This window comes from Parus major, chromosome 2, assembly GCF_001522545.3.
Source record: "Parus major isolate Abel chromosome 2, Parus_major1.1, whole genome shotgun sequence".
Classification (NCBI taxonomy): Eukaryota; Metazoa; Chordata; class Aves; order Passeriformes; family Paridae; genus Parus; species Parus major.
In genome coordinates this window covers 33,725,402-33,740,762 of record NC_031769.1, presented here as the reverse complement: position 1 = coordinate 33,740,762, position 15,361 = coordinate 33,725,402, and the positions used below count along the sequence as shown (strand labels likewise).

The window sequence follows — 15,361 nt, the reverse complement described above, 5'->3', positions numbered from 1 at the left end:
ATTTTGTCCTTCTAGCAAATAAGCAAACATTCATTTTTTCATTTCTAACCTACTGCATTTCTAGGATTTGCTATTCTTTGGCTTCCACAGCAACGCTAGGAACATCCTTACCTCCAATACAGGTTACAAGGGTTAGGCTTACTCTTGATTTCACAGAGATAACAGTTTGGGATTGTAATCTGTCAGCAGGATCAGTGGAACCACTTATGTCCATACAATTCAGAATCTCATGCAGATTCTGAGGGGTTTTTAGCCCCACTTTTGTTCAAAATTATTAACAATATGCTAGAGTCTGGTAATTATTGAAAAAATATTAATATAAAAGAGAAGTGCGGGGGGGGGTGGGGGGGGAGAAGGAGAGCCTTCCTGACAAGCAATCTGGTTTTGGTTTTTTTTTTTCCTTTTAATTTTAAATAAAGCTGTCTGCGAATTTGAGCCTAGGGAGACCTTCATTAAAATCAATTAATCAGTCAGCCTCTCTGCTGAATAGCTTTCTGGAGACAAAATCAAAATAGGATTTGGGAGCGACGTGTGTGCGACTCCTGTTTAACTTTTCTCCCCAGGGCCACAATCTCACACCCCTGACTCGCCTCAGCGGGAGGCGAAGCCGGGAAGGATCTGGCCCGGGGATCTGTGACCCGCAGCTCAAGGGGAAGGGCGACCGTAGCCCAGCCGGCGGCGGGGGGACCCCGGCACCCCGAGCAGGTGCCCGGGGCCTGCGGCTCGGCGCCGAGCAGGTGAAGGTTGCGTTCGGCGGCCTCGGCCCCCTTGGGAAAGGAATGACCGCCCCTCAGTCTAGCGATCTCGGCGAGGGCTGGTCGCTCCCCGCCCCGGGAGGGTGGAGGTGACGGCCGCGGTCGGAGCCAACTCCCAGCGGCTGGGTGAGCCCCCTGGGGCAGGCGCCACCTTCCCGGCCCCACCAACTAGCCCGGAGCATCTCCCCTGGCCCCGCCGGCCGCAGGAGGAGACCCCAGCCCCGCCGCTGCCTCCGAGAGGCTGAGGGGGAAAGTTCTCCTCGCTCGCCCGCAGCCCCGCGCGGGGCCGGACGAGGCGGCGCGGTGTCCCCCGGCGGCGGAGGGCGGCGCGGGTGCCCTGCTCCTCCCGCCGCCGGCGGCCGCCGCCGGGGCAGCACAGCTGTTACAGAGCCGCGCTGGTCCCTCCTCCCAGCTGCGGCTGCCTCATCTCCCCCCACCCAGCCCGTCCCTCCCCTCCGCCGCTCCCGACGCTGCTGCTGCTGCTGCCGCCGCCGCCGCCGCCACCTCCTCCTCCTCCTCCCCACCCCCACCCTCTCTCTCGCTCCCCATCTCTCTCTCTCTCCGTCCCGTTCCCCCCCTGCCCCCGCCTCTCCCCGCCCTGCCGCCGCCGGCCCTGGCAGAGCAGGCACCGCAGGGGGATCTCGATGTAACACCATGACAGGCATCGCCGCCGCCTCCTTCTTCTCCAACGCCTGCAGGTTCGGGGGCTGCGGGCTCCACTTCCCAACCCTGGCAGAGCTCATCGAGCACATCGAGGACAACCACATCGGTGAGTGCCCGCGGGGCCGCGGCCGGGGCAGGGCAGGGCGGGCGGGGGGCGCGGGGGCCGCGTGTGCGGCGGCGGCGGCGCGGGGCGGGGTGGGGGGCACAAGGTGCAGCGGGAGCCGGGGCGCGGCGGCCGCCGGGGGAGGAGGGTCGGCGGGCGTGGAGTGGCAGGAGCAGGTCCTGCGGGCGACGTGGAGCGCTCTTTGGGGAGGCGGCGGCGTGCGGCGCGGCGGCATGGGTGGGTGCGGGGGAGGCGTGCAGCCCGCCGGCCCTGGCGAGGGGGAGTTAGTTTGCATTGGCAGGAGGGAGCGCAGGAGCCCGGAGGAGGAGGCGGCGGTGGAGGAGGAGGGAGGAGGACGGGCACAGCACGCCGCCTGCTGCTTCCGCCCCGGCGCTTGCTGTCAGGGCTCCGGGGAGGGAGGGAGCCGCCGCCGCGGCAGCCATTCCGCTTCCTCCTCCTCCTCCTCCTCCTCCTCCTCCCGCCGCCGCCACTGCGTCCTGTCAGCGCTGTTGCTAGGTGTGGCGGGGAGCACGGGTCGCGCTCCGGCCGCCGCAGCGCGGGAGGCGCCTCTCGGCGGAGGCACCGGCGTGCAGGAGCCCGGGGCCGGCGGCGCGGTGGGCGTGGAGAGAGCGCCCGGCGGCGGGGCCGGCGCAGCCCCCGGGGCCGGGCAGGAGGGAGGGAGAAGAAGGCGGCCGTGCCGGGCGGGACCCGCTGCCCTGAGCCGCGGAGCCCAGGCCTGGCCGCGCCGGAGCATCACCTGCGGGCTCCCCGCGCGGCCGCCGCGCCCCGCTCCCGTCCGCCGCCCGTCCCGCCAGGGCCGCGGGGGCGGGGACGCGGCGGGGCGATGACTCGTCAGTGCCTTCCCGGCGCGGGCGCCTCATGGGCGGCGGGCGGGAGCGTGCGCAGGGGCGCCGGGGCCGCCCCTCGGCGGCGCGGGCGGCGCCCAGGGGAGGAGGGGGCGGCGCGGCTCCCGGCCGGCCGCGGGCGCCAACTTTGCCTCTCCCCCCTCCGGCGGGACCGGCCTGCCCGCGCCCGGCCGGGCCTCCGGCGTGCCGGAGCGCAGGCTCTACCCGCAAAAGCATCTCGTCCGCAGCCGGGCACGGCACTGCCGCCTCCCCGCACCTTTCCGCCCCGGCAGGTGTGCTGCCTTGGCTGCTGCGCCGCTTGCTTCCCATCTGCGTCTTCGCGACTTTCTCTCTTTGCTAATAAAAACACGGTGCTTAAGCTATCAAAAAACGAGCTAGTTGAAGGAGACCAAGTTTTAAAACTAGGGGGAAAAATTCAGAAGTTTTAAGTACCTAGGGACTAAGTGTTTCACTAGAAGTATAAAGAAACAGTGCTGCTACAAAACGATGAAGCTAGCATGCATTTCAGTTTATTAAAGTTGGAATAAGCCTGCCTGAGTACCTGAAAAAAATCACTGAAGCTTAAATTGCGAGTGTAACGTTACATTAATGTAGCATTATAGGTCAGCAAGATGCAAGGTGTGGTTCTCATAATTATCACGATGCCTAGTATGAGGTAACAAAACCACATACCGCAAAACTGTGTAATTTATGAGCCGACGTGGTGCAGGCATACCACTGTGATATTGTTGGGTTTTTTTAATCTCAGATTCTTACCTTTTCCTATACCATGCATTGCATTACACCAGAAAAGCTTATGGGAAATAGTTAACGAAAATGCAAGTTCATAAGTCATCTTCTGCGTCCCTTGAGTGGATTATCAGCCTTTAGGTGCCACAGCCCACAGGGTGTCACAGAAGACACAGTCCTGCCCACATGGTCTGTGCATTGCTGTTAGAGTCCCAGTAAGCAGTCCTGAGACTTCTTCACAGAGAAGAGAACTTTATGCTGAAATACTGTAATTTTAAAATAATTATGTATTTTATTCTATAGCCTTCATAACTTTTTCCTTTTCTCAAAGTTAGAGCGTTATGGATTGAGCACACGCACGTTCGATAGAGTGTGTCATTTGCCAAGACTTCCAGGACACACGTCTGAGGCTCTGCACGTAGTGGCACGCTCAAGCAGCTGATTTGAGTACAGACTGCTGGGGTATGACATAAGGTTGCTCGTGCTTTATTTTTCACATCACACCTCTGCATGACAGCAGGTTGAACTTCAGCTGCTTGTGAATACGAGATGTGGCAATGTTATGTTACCTGTATGAGACCCTGGGAAAATCAGTAGGGAGTTGAACCAGTGGCACCAAAGTTCTTATGCAAAGGCTAAACTCTGTGGTTTGGTGGGTGAGAGGAACTCCTGTCACAGCCCAAAGGATGATAATCTGTGAAAACTCATCGGTTAAGTGCTCAGCTGGAAGGTGATTAACCTTCCTGAAAGCAGCTAGGAAATAAAGGACTAAATGTCTGAATAGGAGCTTATGTTGGAATTACATTCTCAGTAAGATGATGCAAACGGTGTCCAGCTTTTGCCATTGTACAGGCCTGGAAATGTGTTGCTATAAAAATTGACTGTATTTTTTGGTGTACGCAGTGAAGAGTAACATGCCATGTAAAAATAGATTGCTTTGGACATTCAATGAGTGCTGCAGCAATAAAGAAAACTTGATTGAGTTATATTCCATTATTAGTTTAAACTGAAGTGGGTGATTGCTGGGCAGACGGTGTTACAGCACAGAGAGCAAACTTGGTGCTGTGCACAGCAGTGTGTGTGGGGTAGGGTATATGGCACAGGCTCTAGGTGGTCTGGCTGCTGCTGCTCTGCCACATTTCACGGGATAGCTTAATCATTCACATCATCAGTGGAGCACTGGTGGGAATGTGGTTGTGTCTCAGAGCTGTACTGTGTATCTGAAAAGTGGGAGCAAACACTTAGGGGATTTTTTGGTCAGCCTTTGGAGAAAAAACTCAGCATAAGGAAATAGGAAAAGAGACAACAGGAAGAAAGTGATGCACAGGAATTTTCACCTGAACATGAGGAAGTACTTCTCTATCATTTGGGTGGCTACTCACTGGAACAAGTTGTCCAGGGTGATTGTGGAGTCTCCCTCACTGGAGATACTCAAGAACCATCTGGATGCAATCCTCTGCCACGTGCTCTAGGATGACCCTGCTTAAGCCAGGAGGTTGGATGACCCATTGTGGTCCCTTACAGCCTTACCTGTTCTGTGGTTCTGTGAAACACTGCTGAGGCATTCTGCAGGCATTTCTGAGCAATTCCACAGTTGCTTGCTTTGTTTGTAATACTAATGAATAATCATATTGTAATGAAATAATTCAGTGTACAGTGGTGTGGTTGGGGGATTTTTTTTCCACCTATATCTTAGTGAGCAAGTAAGAATTTACCAGCTACTTGAAAAAAATCACTGCATGTAACTGGGGAGAGTTATGGCTGTTGGATGAAGTATTCAACTCTGAGGCGGTGCTGGGTGCACATCAGCTGCTTTTTGGGCTTTGCATTTATAGATCAAAGCCTTGTGAAGAATTGGGCTTGCTCAGAAGCACTGCTCTGGGGTCTTTCATAAGGCAGGCCAGTGTCCTCTGCAGTGAGACTGTTCTGCAGTCCATAGCAGTGCTACTAAACAATGTATTCACATTTTCTGTGGCTCACGGCTGGAAGTGGATGTTGATTTAAAACTGCTGATTTGTAAGTGCTTCTCTGTCAGCTTCTTCTATGAGCACGTTGTCCAAGCAACCTGAAGTGCTGTTACCTTCCCTGCAAGTGTGCCGAGAAGGGGGGCTTTTGGTCTGCCTCGCTAGGCTGACTCCCTGCCTCTGTTTTGTCTGCTCTGACCCCTTGCAGGTAGTTTGGTTGACTTTTCTGACATCTCTAGTCCACAAGCAAAAGGTCAATTTACTACAATTCAATTAGCCAGATTCAGGCTGACAGACAGAATAGACTCAATTCCCCTTAGTAATGTCAGGAGAGGAGGAAAAAGACCCCACCAATTTTGAACTGCCAAATATTCAGCTGTGGCAACATGGCACAACTGCTTCCACAGAGTGTTTCTGAAAATACACTTAAGTATTCTGGGGCATTTTGAGCTGTTCATAGAAGCCCAGGAGGTCCAGAGGGTCACATCTTTGGTAAGGGTTTTTTTTTTTGCTATTTTTCCTGTTCCTCTCCCCTTTTTCCCAACTTGTTGCTCCCTCAATCTACCTGTTGAACCACACCCTTTAGAGTGATGATTCAGGTAGTTTCTTAGTTGCTAAGATGAAGTTTACTCTGATGTTGAAGGACCAATATTTAAACTGAATCTCTTCATCAGGTTTTGATAGCATCTGTTAGTTTATTTTCATTTTTGCATGGTTTTTTTAGTAAAATACTTCAAAATCGGGTGAGGTTCCTGTTTGTGTGAGGCACTTCGTGTTCACTTGGTTCATGGTAAGTACTGATGTGTGTATGGACCTGTGTGGCTCTTTGGCTGATAAGAGCAATCCTGCTTCTCCTGAGGCTCATCAAGCATTGAGGAAATAGATGGAAATGAGATGAGTGTCCAAATGTGGTTGGCTAGAAGAGGTGGAAGAGTGGACAGGAAGAGATAAAAAAGATAAATCTGAATACACTCTTACCAGGAACTAGAGTTTGATATTTGTATTGCACTGAAACTACTAGAATTTGAAGGGAAAAAAAAAAAAAGACCATCTGCTTATACAGTAATTGCACAAAAACATGATAGACTGTCACTGAACATTTCATCATAGCTTTGCAAGAAGTCCCAGTGTTGGATAGCTTTCAGTGGGGTATTTTTGTAGTATTGCTGTTGGAACTGTGAGCTTTTCATCAAGCTTGACTGATTCCCAAATACTCGGGTGGATCCTGCAACACAAAGTACTTGCTGTGGGAGCAGGAACAACTGTTTTCCTAAGTGGTAGGATTAGCAAGGAAAATAAAACTTCCTTCATGAAAGAATAAGTGCAGAAGACGGACCAAAACTTTGCATATAAAATACTACCCATCTGGAAAGTTCTGGTCATATGGAGGGAGAAAGAGGCTTATGAATTTCCATGTCTGGTGCTAGCTTTGACATTTGCTGCCTTCAGTGTCTTCAGTTCTTGATATTATGCAGTCAAGGGGCCAGATTCCCCAGCAAAGAGCTCAAGTAGTTGAATAAGCCATTGGCTGAGTGCATGTACCTTTTTAAAAGTTGTCCCTTTCTATATTTTCTCAGTCATACGAATAACGTTGTGGTGTCCTCACTTTGATAGAGGTGTTGAATGATGAGCTGGCTGTGAACACGTGCTAAGATGGCATTTGGTATTGCTAAAATGTAGGTTTTGCTCCCCACTGCTGTGTTGCCCAGACTTTTATCAGCATCTTGGATAAAGTGAAGTCTGACAGAGGTGACAGCTTCTATATTGGTGCTGACTGCACGTTGTGTAAAACAAGCATAAGAAGATGCAACTGTTGAGTGTTGCTAAAGATGAGGATGAGGGGCTACACACCAGCATCTGTGGAAGGCCTGGAAAACCTCAGTCTGTATGACAGATTGTGTTCACTTAAAGCTGAGCTCTTCACAAGAGTGTGAACATCATTTTAGTGGCTGCCATCATGTAACTTTCTTAGCATTTGCTCAATGTGTAATTTAACATTTGGAGTTGAGACCGGCTGTTTTGAAAAGGTGGTAAATCTTAACCTAAGGCTTTTTACACTGGGACTGATGTGGCAGTGCATTAAGTGCTCTCATCAGCATCTGGAAATCAGAGGACAGACCCATACTTAGTTGCCAGTAATGAATACCACTGCATGAACATGTGTCTTTGCAAAATAAGCAATTATGTGCATTTACCTCAGTGGGAGTACTAATTATTGTTCATGAAAAGCAACTTCCTACATTTATGACTTCATTTAGCTAAAGTTCATCCTCTGCCCAGTACTTTTGCGACTGTCGTTTTTGTTTCTTATTTAAAACGCATTTCACAGTGAAGTGGAATGATCTGTTTTCCAAGGATGTTGGTTATTTGCTTTGCAGGTTGTTATGGTGAGGAAGGCCCTTCTATCTCAGGAAGGCATTTCTATCAAATAAAGACTTTTTCGACTAAAAGATCTAATCAGCACTTCTTTCCCCCACATGTAATCTTGAGCAGAGCAGGTTTTTGGATAACTTTGCATTTACAAGTATGGCTTCTTTTGCTCTTTGGGTTTGAATATAAATTGTGATAAAATGTAAATGTGATTATTGTAACAAATTGTAGAATATATTAATCATATGGAGGAAGATTGAATTGTTATTAAACTTTGACTAAAACATAGTTTTTTCATACTTCTGTGACATGAAATTTTTTCTTGCTCTGAGGTTACCAAGTACATGGAGGATAAGATACAAAGTGTTTAATGGTGTAAAGCCTGAGTCATGTATTTTCTGGGAAGGAAAGACTGAAAGAAAACATCTGTGAACATGCTGCAAACTGATTTTTCATTTTTAAGATTGAAGGTCTCACATAAAGCCGATAGGCATCTTTCCTTTCTTCTCTGCTTGCTTGGAGTGGCTTTGGGTGAGGCCCATTGCAGTGCTGTATCCATATGACTGGCAGGGATTGTTCCTCTCGTATGCCAGCAGATCTACAAAAGAGCTGGAAAATGGAAACCTGAAGAAACATCAGGTAACTTGTAGCGGTGGCATTACACCTCACTTGTGTAGGGCATATTTACCTTTGTGGTGAAATTTATAGTGATTATCATGTGTGCACTCCAGGGTTTGAGACGGTGTTTTCATTGCTGACTTCCAGTTCTTACAAGAACTGTGAAATAATCAGGTGGCTGGCAGTCAAATGATCTTTTTTTCACTTTATAATTTCTTGAGGAATGTGAAATTGTATAATAATAAATAGTAAGTGTATAGTAAAAAATAATTTGAGGAAGGAGTGATGCCAGAAGATGAAGAAACATCTTTTCAATCTGAATATTACCTACCATTCCTTCCTCTTCTAGAATACAGTGTAAATGCAAACAAGTAATCAGAAATATTTTGTGTCAAGCGGCAGAATACTTCAATGCAAAAGAAGGAAGCACTACAGGCCTGCTGCTTGCAGTGTACATTTTATGCTGCTCCTGAATTTTTTTTTCTTTATTTATAATTATTTTTCTTGAATAAGCTGTTTTTCACTGAGAATTCATTTTATTTATTTCTAGTAAGCACCAGTTATTCAAAATTTGGATGATAACCATCTAAGAAAATAGCTGCTCTGTACACTTGCAGAAAAGCAGAGACAAAGATTTTAGTGTTAATTTGAAATGGTGACAATTAGAGAATTTATTTGATAAATCAGCTGTGTTTAACAATAAAGAGTCCTTGGTTTTAAAGGACTGTCTCAGTGAATAACTTCACATGAAAAATTAAACAACCAATTCCTGTTACTCAGTGTCTAATTCTATCTTGAGACTTTTAGAAATGCTTTGGGAGAGTGCATACAGTTTATTACACTTTAGTTATGAGATGATGGACCAATATTCAGAGATGTAGAACAGAAAAAATATTCCAGTTTATGGTTTAATGATTTTTTTCTTGGCTATTAATTTTTGTGTTCCCTGAATTCTTACAATTCTTAACTCTGTCTTAACTTTGTGCTGTGATAAACAAGGGGAATGGATTTTTTCACCAGAGATGCTGATGACACTGTACTTGTTGTGTCTCTCAGAAGTGCACAGGATGGAGTATATTACTGCAGTTTCATTTCAGACACTGTAATTCATTAAAGACTGAACTGACTTAAATACAGGTGTTGTATCTTTATAATGTTATCGTTTTGTGTTACAAAGGATGGAGTGGACATTGAAGAAATTTACCAGTTTAAGGGGAAAATTGAATGGGATTTTGAAGCCAAGCTGATCAGTTCTTTATGGACAAAGAGATTAGAACTTGATTGTAGATGAATTTTGAAACATTTCTTCTGATTTTGAGAAAGATTTCACTGTGTGAAATAAAGCCATCGAATGACTGGTAACTAATAAAGATCTTCTTATTTATTCAGAATTATTTTTTGTGAAAAGCTGAGCACTTTCACTTTGAAATACTGGCATTGCTGAAACTGGTCCAACAAAATATTTTTATAGTTTCAGAGAATATTTGGACACTTCTGACATACCTGCCCCAAGTACTTTGTAAAGCTTGAGTAAGCTACAAATGTCTCTGTTCCTTATGGAAATTAATTTTTTTTCCCCATCATATTTTGACAGAGTGCAAATACTTTGTGAATAAAATTTGTGCCTCTAAATACCCCAGTATGAAGTGGAAAGGAGTTATCACATGTTTCTCCAGCAGTGTGTAATGTAGTCATATCTTACTTTCTGGGAATTATCCCAATAGAAGCTATAACCCAGAAAAAGGGAGGTGTTACATTTTAGATGCAAGAGATCCAGTTTCACTGCTATGTGATACATAAATGTTAACTCAGCCCCTTAGAGGCATTCAGTGTTGGAAACAACACTATCTAATTATTTCAGTCATTTATTGTGATGTAATCCTGCTGTGTATGCTCATCAGAGTGTCTGTATCAGTGCTGTGGAAGTGACCTCAAAATTCATTTAGAGGCTTAGTGGAGACTTCAGATGTTTGCCTGCTGGCAGGTGGAAGCTGCATACCAGACTACTGAAGTCTACCCTTGCTTCCTTTGTCTTCAGATCAGAGAGCTGACATGGATACAAGTAAATCTGATTACAGACTTTTAGGGAAGCCCTTGTAATTTACATGGTTTTGTAGCAATATGTTGGAGAAGCTTCTGTAACTTGGTGTTAAGTTGAGGAGAGTCTGCTATCTCACGGTTATACTGGGTTAACTGGGTGATGTGAGAGTTGTTAAGGTCTCAGTTTTGATGCAGAAAATAAGAGTGAACCGTGCATACAGTCATCTCTATTTCAGTTTGGGACCAGGGAGCTTTTCTGTTTATCCTGTTAAGTTCTGGGGGTATCTGCAGAGCCTTTCTCCTGAGGAATGGGGTTTTCATTGTCTAAACTTTTTTTATTTTTCCTTTAGCGTAGATTATGGAGAAAGATGTGTGAACAAAACACTAAGGAAAACCCCAAACAATTGCTTTTTTCAATCAATTTGTTTGGGCCATATTGCAAGAGCTTCCTGCTCACTTAGTAAGTATGTTAATGTGAAGAAGATGGATTTGTGGAAGAGAAGTGAAAAATTTCCACAGCAGTGGCAGCACAGAAAGGGGGAGAGGCTCAGAAGTATGCTGCTCTGTGTGCCCAGGATGAGGGTTATTCATCAAATGAAGAGTGCCATGGATGTGGCAGCAATGGACCAGGCAGCTGACAGTAACAAATTCACTAAAAAAGGCTTGTAACTACTTCGATATTTGGAGGAAGAAGGGAAGTTTAAATGTGTTTAAAATAGAATCCATGGTTGCAGATCCTTCCAGGCAGGAAATAGGAAGACTGTGGTCCTTACTGTAGTTAAAAGTGCTCTGCTCTTGAGACAAGGTAGTGGTATGGTGAGTGAGGAGGGTGGGAAGATAATGTTACATAGAGTTTTTTGTATGTACTTTCATTTCACAGCACTTTGCTAGGGAGTCTTCATTTTCCTGGGCTCATTGTGTGCACTTGCTGTACTTGAGGGAGGCTTTAGTTGTGCTGTAGGACTCTTTGCACACAGTTGTATTTGTAAGCATAGGTAATAACTGTATTTTCTTTTTACCTTAGAAAATCTCATAAATTGACTAAATAATCTCTTATAGATGAGAAATGCTGATACTGTAGCTATCTATATCCGTCTTCATGCTTTATCTTCAGCAGCCATGCTTGACAGGAGTTCCAGACTTTGGTCTCTGTCTTAGGAGAGCTGTCTAGAGATTTAGCTACCTGTACCTAGTGTTCTCATTTCATGTATCCAGAATAAGCCCTTTCTTCCTGGCAGATTATTTTTTTGGTTTGGCTTTTTGTTTATTTGTTTGTTTTTGTGTGATTGTGAAGAGCCTGCCATCAGAACAAAGCAAATACTTCCTCTTTGCTGACAGTTACCATGGGGCAGTTACTGGGGGCTCTCTTTAGAGCAGATGGAGTGGGAAGATAAAGTCTGTGTTGGATACTGTGAGCTGGGACTTAGTTATATGCCAGGGAGTTTTAATGGCTTGCTCAACCTGCTCCCAGAGCCAGGGCAAATACCAAGTGCTTGTTGAGGTATGTAACAATAGTTGAATGCACAGGATGGGGAAAAGGTATTTGTTGCTGTTACCTTCTGTGGATATTTTTGGTTGCACTCTTGTATTTAAATATTAAGTGGTTGGATTTTAATGAAATCTAAACCCAAAAATTGTCTTTGAGCAGCCTTTACCTGAAGAATTTTACTTCTGCAGCAATTTTCATAACTCTGACTTAGAAATCATTGTGAAAGAGATGGGCAAGAGGTTGTATATCTGCTCTTGATTTATCTGAATTGTATATATGGCCTCAAATGCAATTCAGATATTGAAACAAATATAATAAAAATTACATGTGTTTATAAACTTAATGAATATTCTGGAGATACACTGGATTAATTGATAGCTGCATTTTTTTCTCAGTGGTGACACAACTTCTTCCTTTGTTTCTTCTTTGAATTGAAAGTGTAGTTCCTGTACCATTGTCACCCTACTTCTACTTGATCCCAGTGACCTCAGAAGGTGTACAGTTAGTGAACCCTTCTGTTCCTGCTAATGGCACAGTGTTCCAGCCACAGGATTGCTTACTACCACCAAACACTCTGGAAATGAGGGAGTGCCTTTTCTCTGACCCTGCCGATATGGGAGCCATAACATCTGCATTTGGAAACCAAATCCCTTTGCTCTGCCCCACAAAGCACAACCCCTTAATAATGGAAAGGGTTGGAGTTTTGCCCACAATGGTGCAAATGGCTACTAAAATCACTTGATACCTTATGAATTCAAGATGGAGACCAAACACAGAGTTTTGCAGTAGCTTATTCTATAGTAGCAGGTGTGCATACATATTGAAAGCCTGTTAGTATTTGCTCATAATCTCTGTGGTGTTGTGTAGCTAGAACCATGGCACAGAACTGACTATACAGCTCTCTAGAAAGTATTGTCAGCTTGTGTGGTGTAATAATTTTAAATTTATTATGCACTCATTGTATGCCATTAGACTTGCTATATTGATAATTAGGAACAATCATTAATGCTGATCTTTCTGTATGTAATTTAAAAATATTAATTTTAATTGAAGACCAGGTTCATGTTTCTTTCAGAAGCCCACACGGCTACAGGTAGTTAGGAGAAGAAGAGAGAACTGAAGAGAGAAGGCTGGGAAGAGCCCATATATTAGTTCTATTTTGGGAAATTGGTACAAGATAGTAAATTGCAGAGGTAGGAATTAAAAACCTAAACCTTGCAGTATCTGTACTTTGGGAAGACACTTGTGAGGGATTGTTCATTCTTTCATGATTGAAAGAATATCATACAAACCTGGGGTTGGAATTAATTTTTTTCTTGTCTGTGTCAACCTGTGGAGCAAAATTGGACCTTTACTTTAAATGGGACTTCTTTTCTATACTACTGTTCAACCCCTCTCATCACCTGACACTTTTGCTTACCTGCCAAGCCCTGACTAGTGCTTAAGGAAAGGGATTATAAATCCCATACCTACATGGAGGAAACTCTGCTCCAGCAATGTTTAGCTTTTGATAAGGAGCTATGCTCAGCAGAGCGTTCTGCTGCACGTACACACAGACCCCAAACTGTGGTGCTTGGTGCCCCAAAGTGGTTTACCCTTTGCATAGAATGTACCCACCTAGAAAGGTGTTACATGTGTATTCCGTGGTAGAGTTGGTGGGTACCTGATGTAGGCTTTGCAGAGAAATCAGGAATTGCCTACTGTTCTGTTACTGCTTTAAAAAACAAAGTTCAGAAATCTCCATCCGGTGTCTCTGCTCACCTGCTGCTCACCTTCTGACTGTTCGTTCTGTTCTGTTCTCTTCTCCTGTTGCTCCAGAGATGAGTGGTTGATTGGAGCCTTTCTCACGGCTGCTGCTTTTCTGTCCTGGAACCACTGAACCGCTTCGTCCTGTAAAGTCTCAAAGCCTTCTTTTCTTGTGAATACTGATTGTTCTAATTTATTTATTTTTGGTGCTCTGTAGAACAGATGTAGCTTAGGAACAGGACACTGAACACAGGCATAATAGGATATACTGTACTTATGTTGTTCAGTCCTCTGTATTAACCATATGATTACAGAAGGTGCCTTTCTGAGAAAATAAAGAAGCAGAGTATAGGAAGGAGTAAAGATGAGAAAATCTGAAATCAAAGCAAGGGAGAGAAGGAGTTTGTGAAAAACAAAGGAGTCTGTTTTCTAAAATGAGGTCTTGGTTCGGGTTACCTGCCTGAAAAGAAACCATGTTTTTTCCTGCTAGGCAGACACATGTCTAATTCTGGAGCAAGTATAGAGGCCACTCTCTTTCTCCTGACTCACTTGGAGGTTGAATGCTTGGGGTTGTTCAGGCCGTCTGCTTGAGGCATGTACTTGATGAGATTCAGATACTTAATGTGTGTTTTAAGTATCCTTAGTTCACTGCCTACAAAGTCCTTATCTGATTTATCCTGAAAACTTTTCTTGTTTATATTACTAAATACATCCTGATGTCAGATCAATTCTGCAGGTTATTGTGGCTGCCTTTTCAAGCTACCTTAGTACTTATTTTGAATTTCCCTCCTTGCAGGTCACAGTGCTGATTTTTGACTCATTTTGTGTAGATCATGTTCCTTGAGAGCTGCATTAGTGATTTAGATGTGGACAACTCCCTCTGTATTTTCATTTTGAAGCAGAACTTTACATATCTGAGAGCTGAATTCTTTTGCTTAGCTTTCTTGCTCAGGGTTCAGTGCTCACACTGAATGTTCAGTTTGAAAGACTGGTTCTGTTACTGAATATGTGTGCTGAAGCACTCCTGGTAAGTAAGCAATTTCCTTCTCCGATATGACTTATCCTCTTCCTGTTCTTCCAGGAATACTGTAGCTGTTCTCTTAAAGTCAGTTCTAAAGTCATCTTTTCTGGAGTCTAGGATTTGTTAAATGTTGGGCTGGTAGCTCATCCTTCCTAAACATTATTTTGTTGCTATTGTAGCATAACTTGTTGGAGTCTGAGATACAGAGTGTGTGCCCTTGTTTCTAATACTTAGTTCTAGGATCCAAAGAAACACTGAATTTCATATAGCATGAAATTCATGAGCATGTTTTCATGGTGATACATGAGAACAAATGTTAAACTTAGATAGAAGAAGTGTAAGTGTGTAGATTAGAAGGTTTCTTGAGTCACTGAGTGAATAGGTTGAAGTTTAGAGTTTAAGGTAGTTTAGAGAGCAGAGGACAAGATGGAAGATTTAGGTTGTTGTCTCTTGTCCTTCTTCTTTCTTCTTCATGTTCTTCTCCTAGAGGTTTTTGGGTGGTAGTAAGTGGTTGGATAAAGAATGCTGCAGTGTAGCACACAGGTGTTGGGTCATTGAGTCAATGAGAAAAATATTTTAGTTGGCATCTGTTAATTGGGTAAATGGACATATAAAACCTTGAAGAGGATCTTTTTTAGCCATTTTACCCCTTTCTGTCATAGTGCACATAACTCCTTGTACCTTGTAATGCTGATAAGAAAAGAATAAACTACTGAGACCGAACAAGAGAAAACTGCCTCCCTTTCGTCAATCTTCAGTTCAAAGGGAAAAAGAACCTAACCCACAAGTCCTTAACAGGACAATAACTGGTTTGTTTTTTGGGTGTTTATTTCATTTTATCTCCCCCCGCACCGTTTCTCTTACCAGTGGTTGTACCAGTGAACACCTTTCTTGTCAATATCGTAAAGATCTTCCTTTCTGGATACCCTTTGGCTGCTTTCTACCTTGTTATGGGTAGGTAGCTTAGTAGAACAGGCTTGCTAATGACAGCTTGTTT

The 15,361-nt window shown here is 44.8% G+C and overlaps 1 protein-coding gene across 1 annotated transcript in view; it reads left to right on the top strand.

The window, feature by feature from the left end:
• Positions 1-1,309: 1,309 nt before the first annotated feature.
• JAZF1 (JAZF zinc finger 1) overlaps positions 1,310-15,361 on the top strand; it is a 188,377-nt gene continuing 174,325 nt past the window's right edge. The window contains exon 1 of the mRNA XM_015617865.1: positions 1,310-1,524. Coding sequence (XP_015473351.1) covers positions 1,410-1,524 — 115 coding nt within the window. The 5' untranslated portion in view covers positions 1,310-1,409. The remainder of the gene's footprint in view (positions 1,525-15,361) is intronic.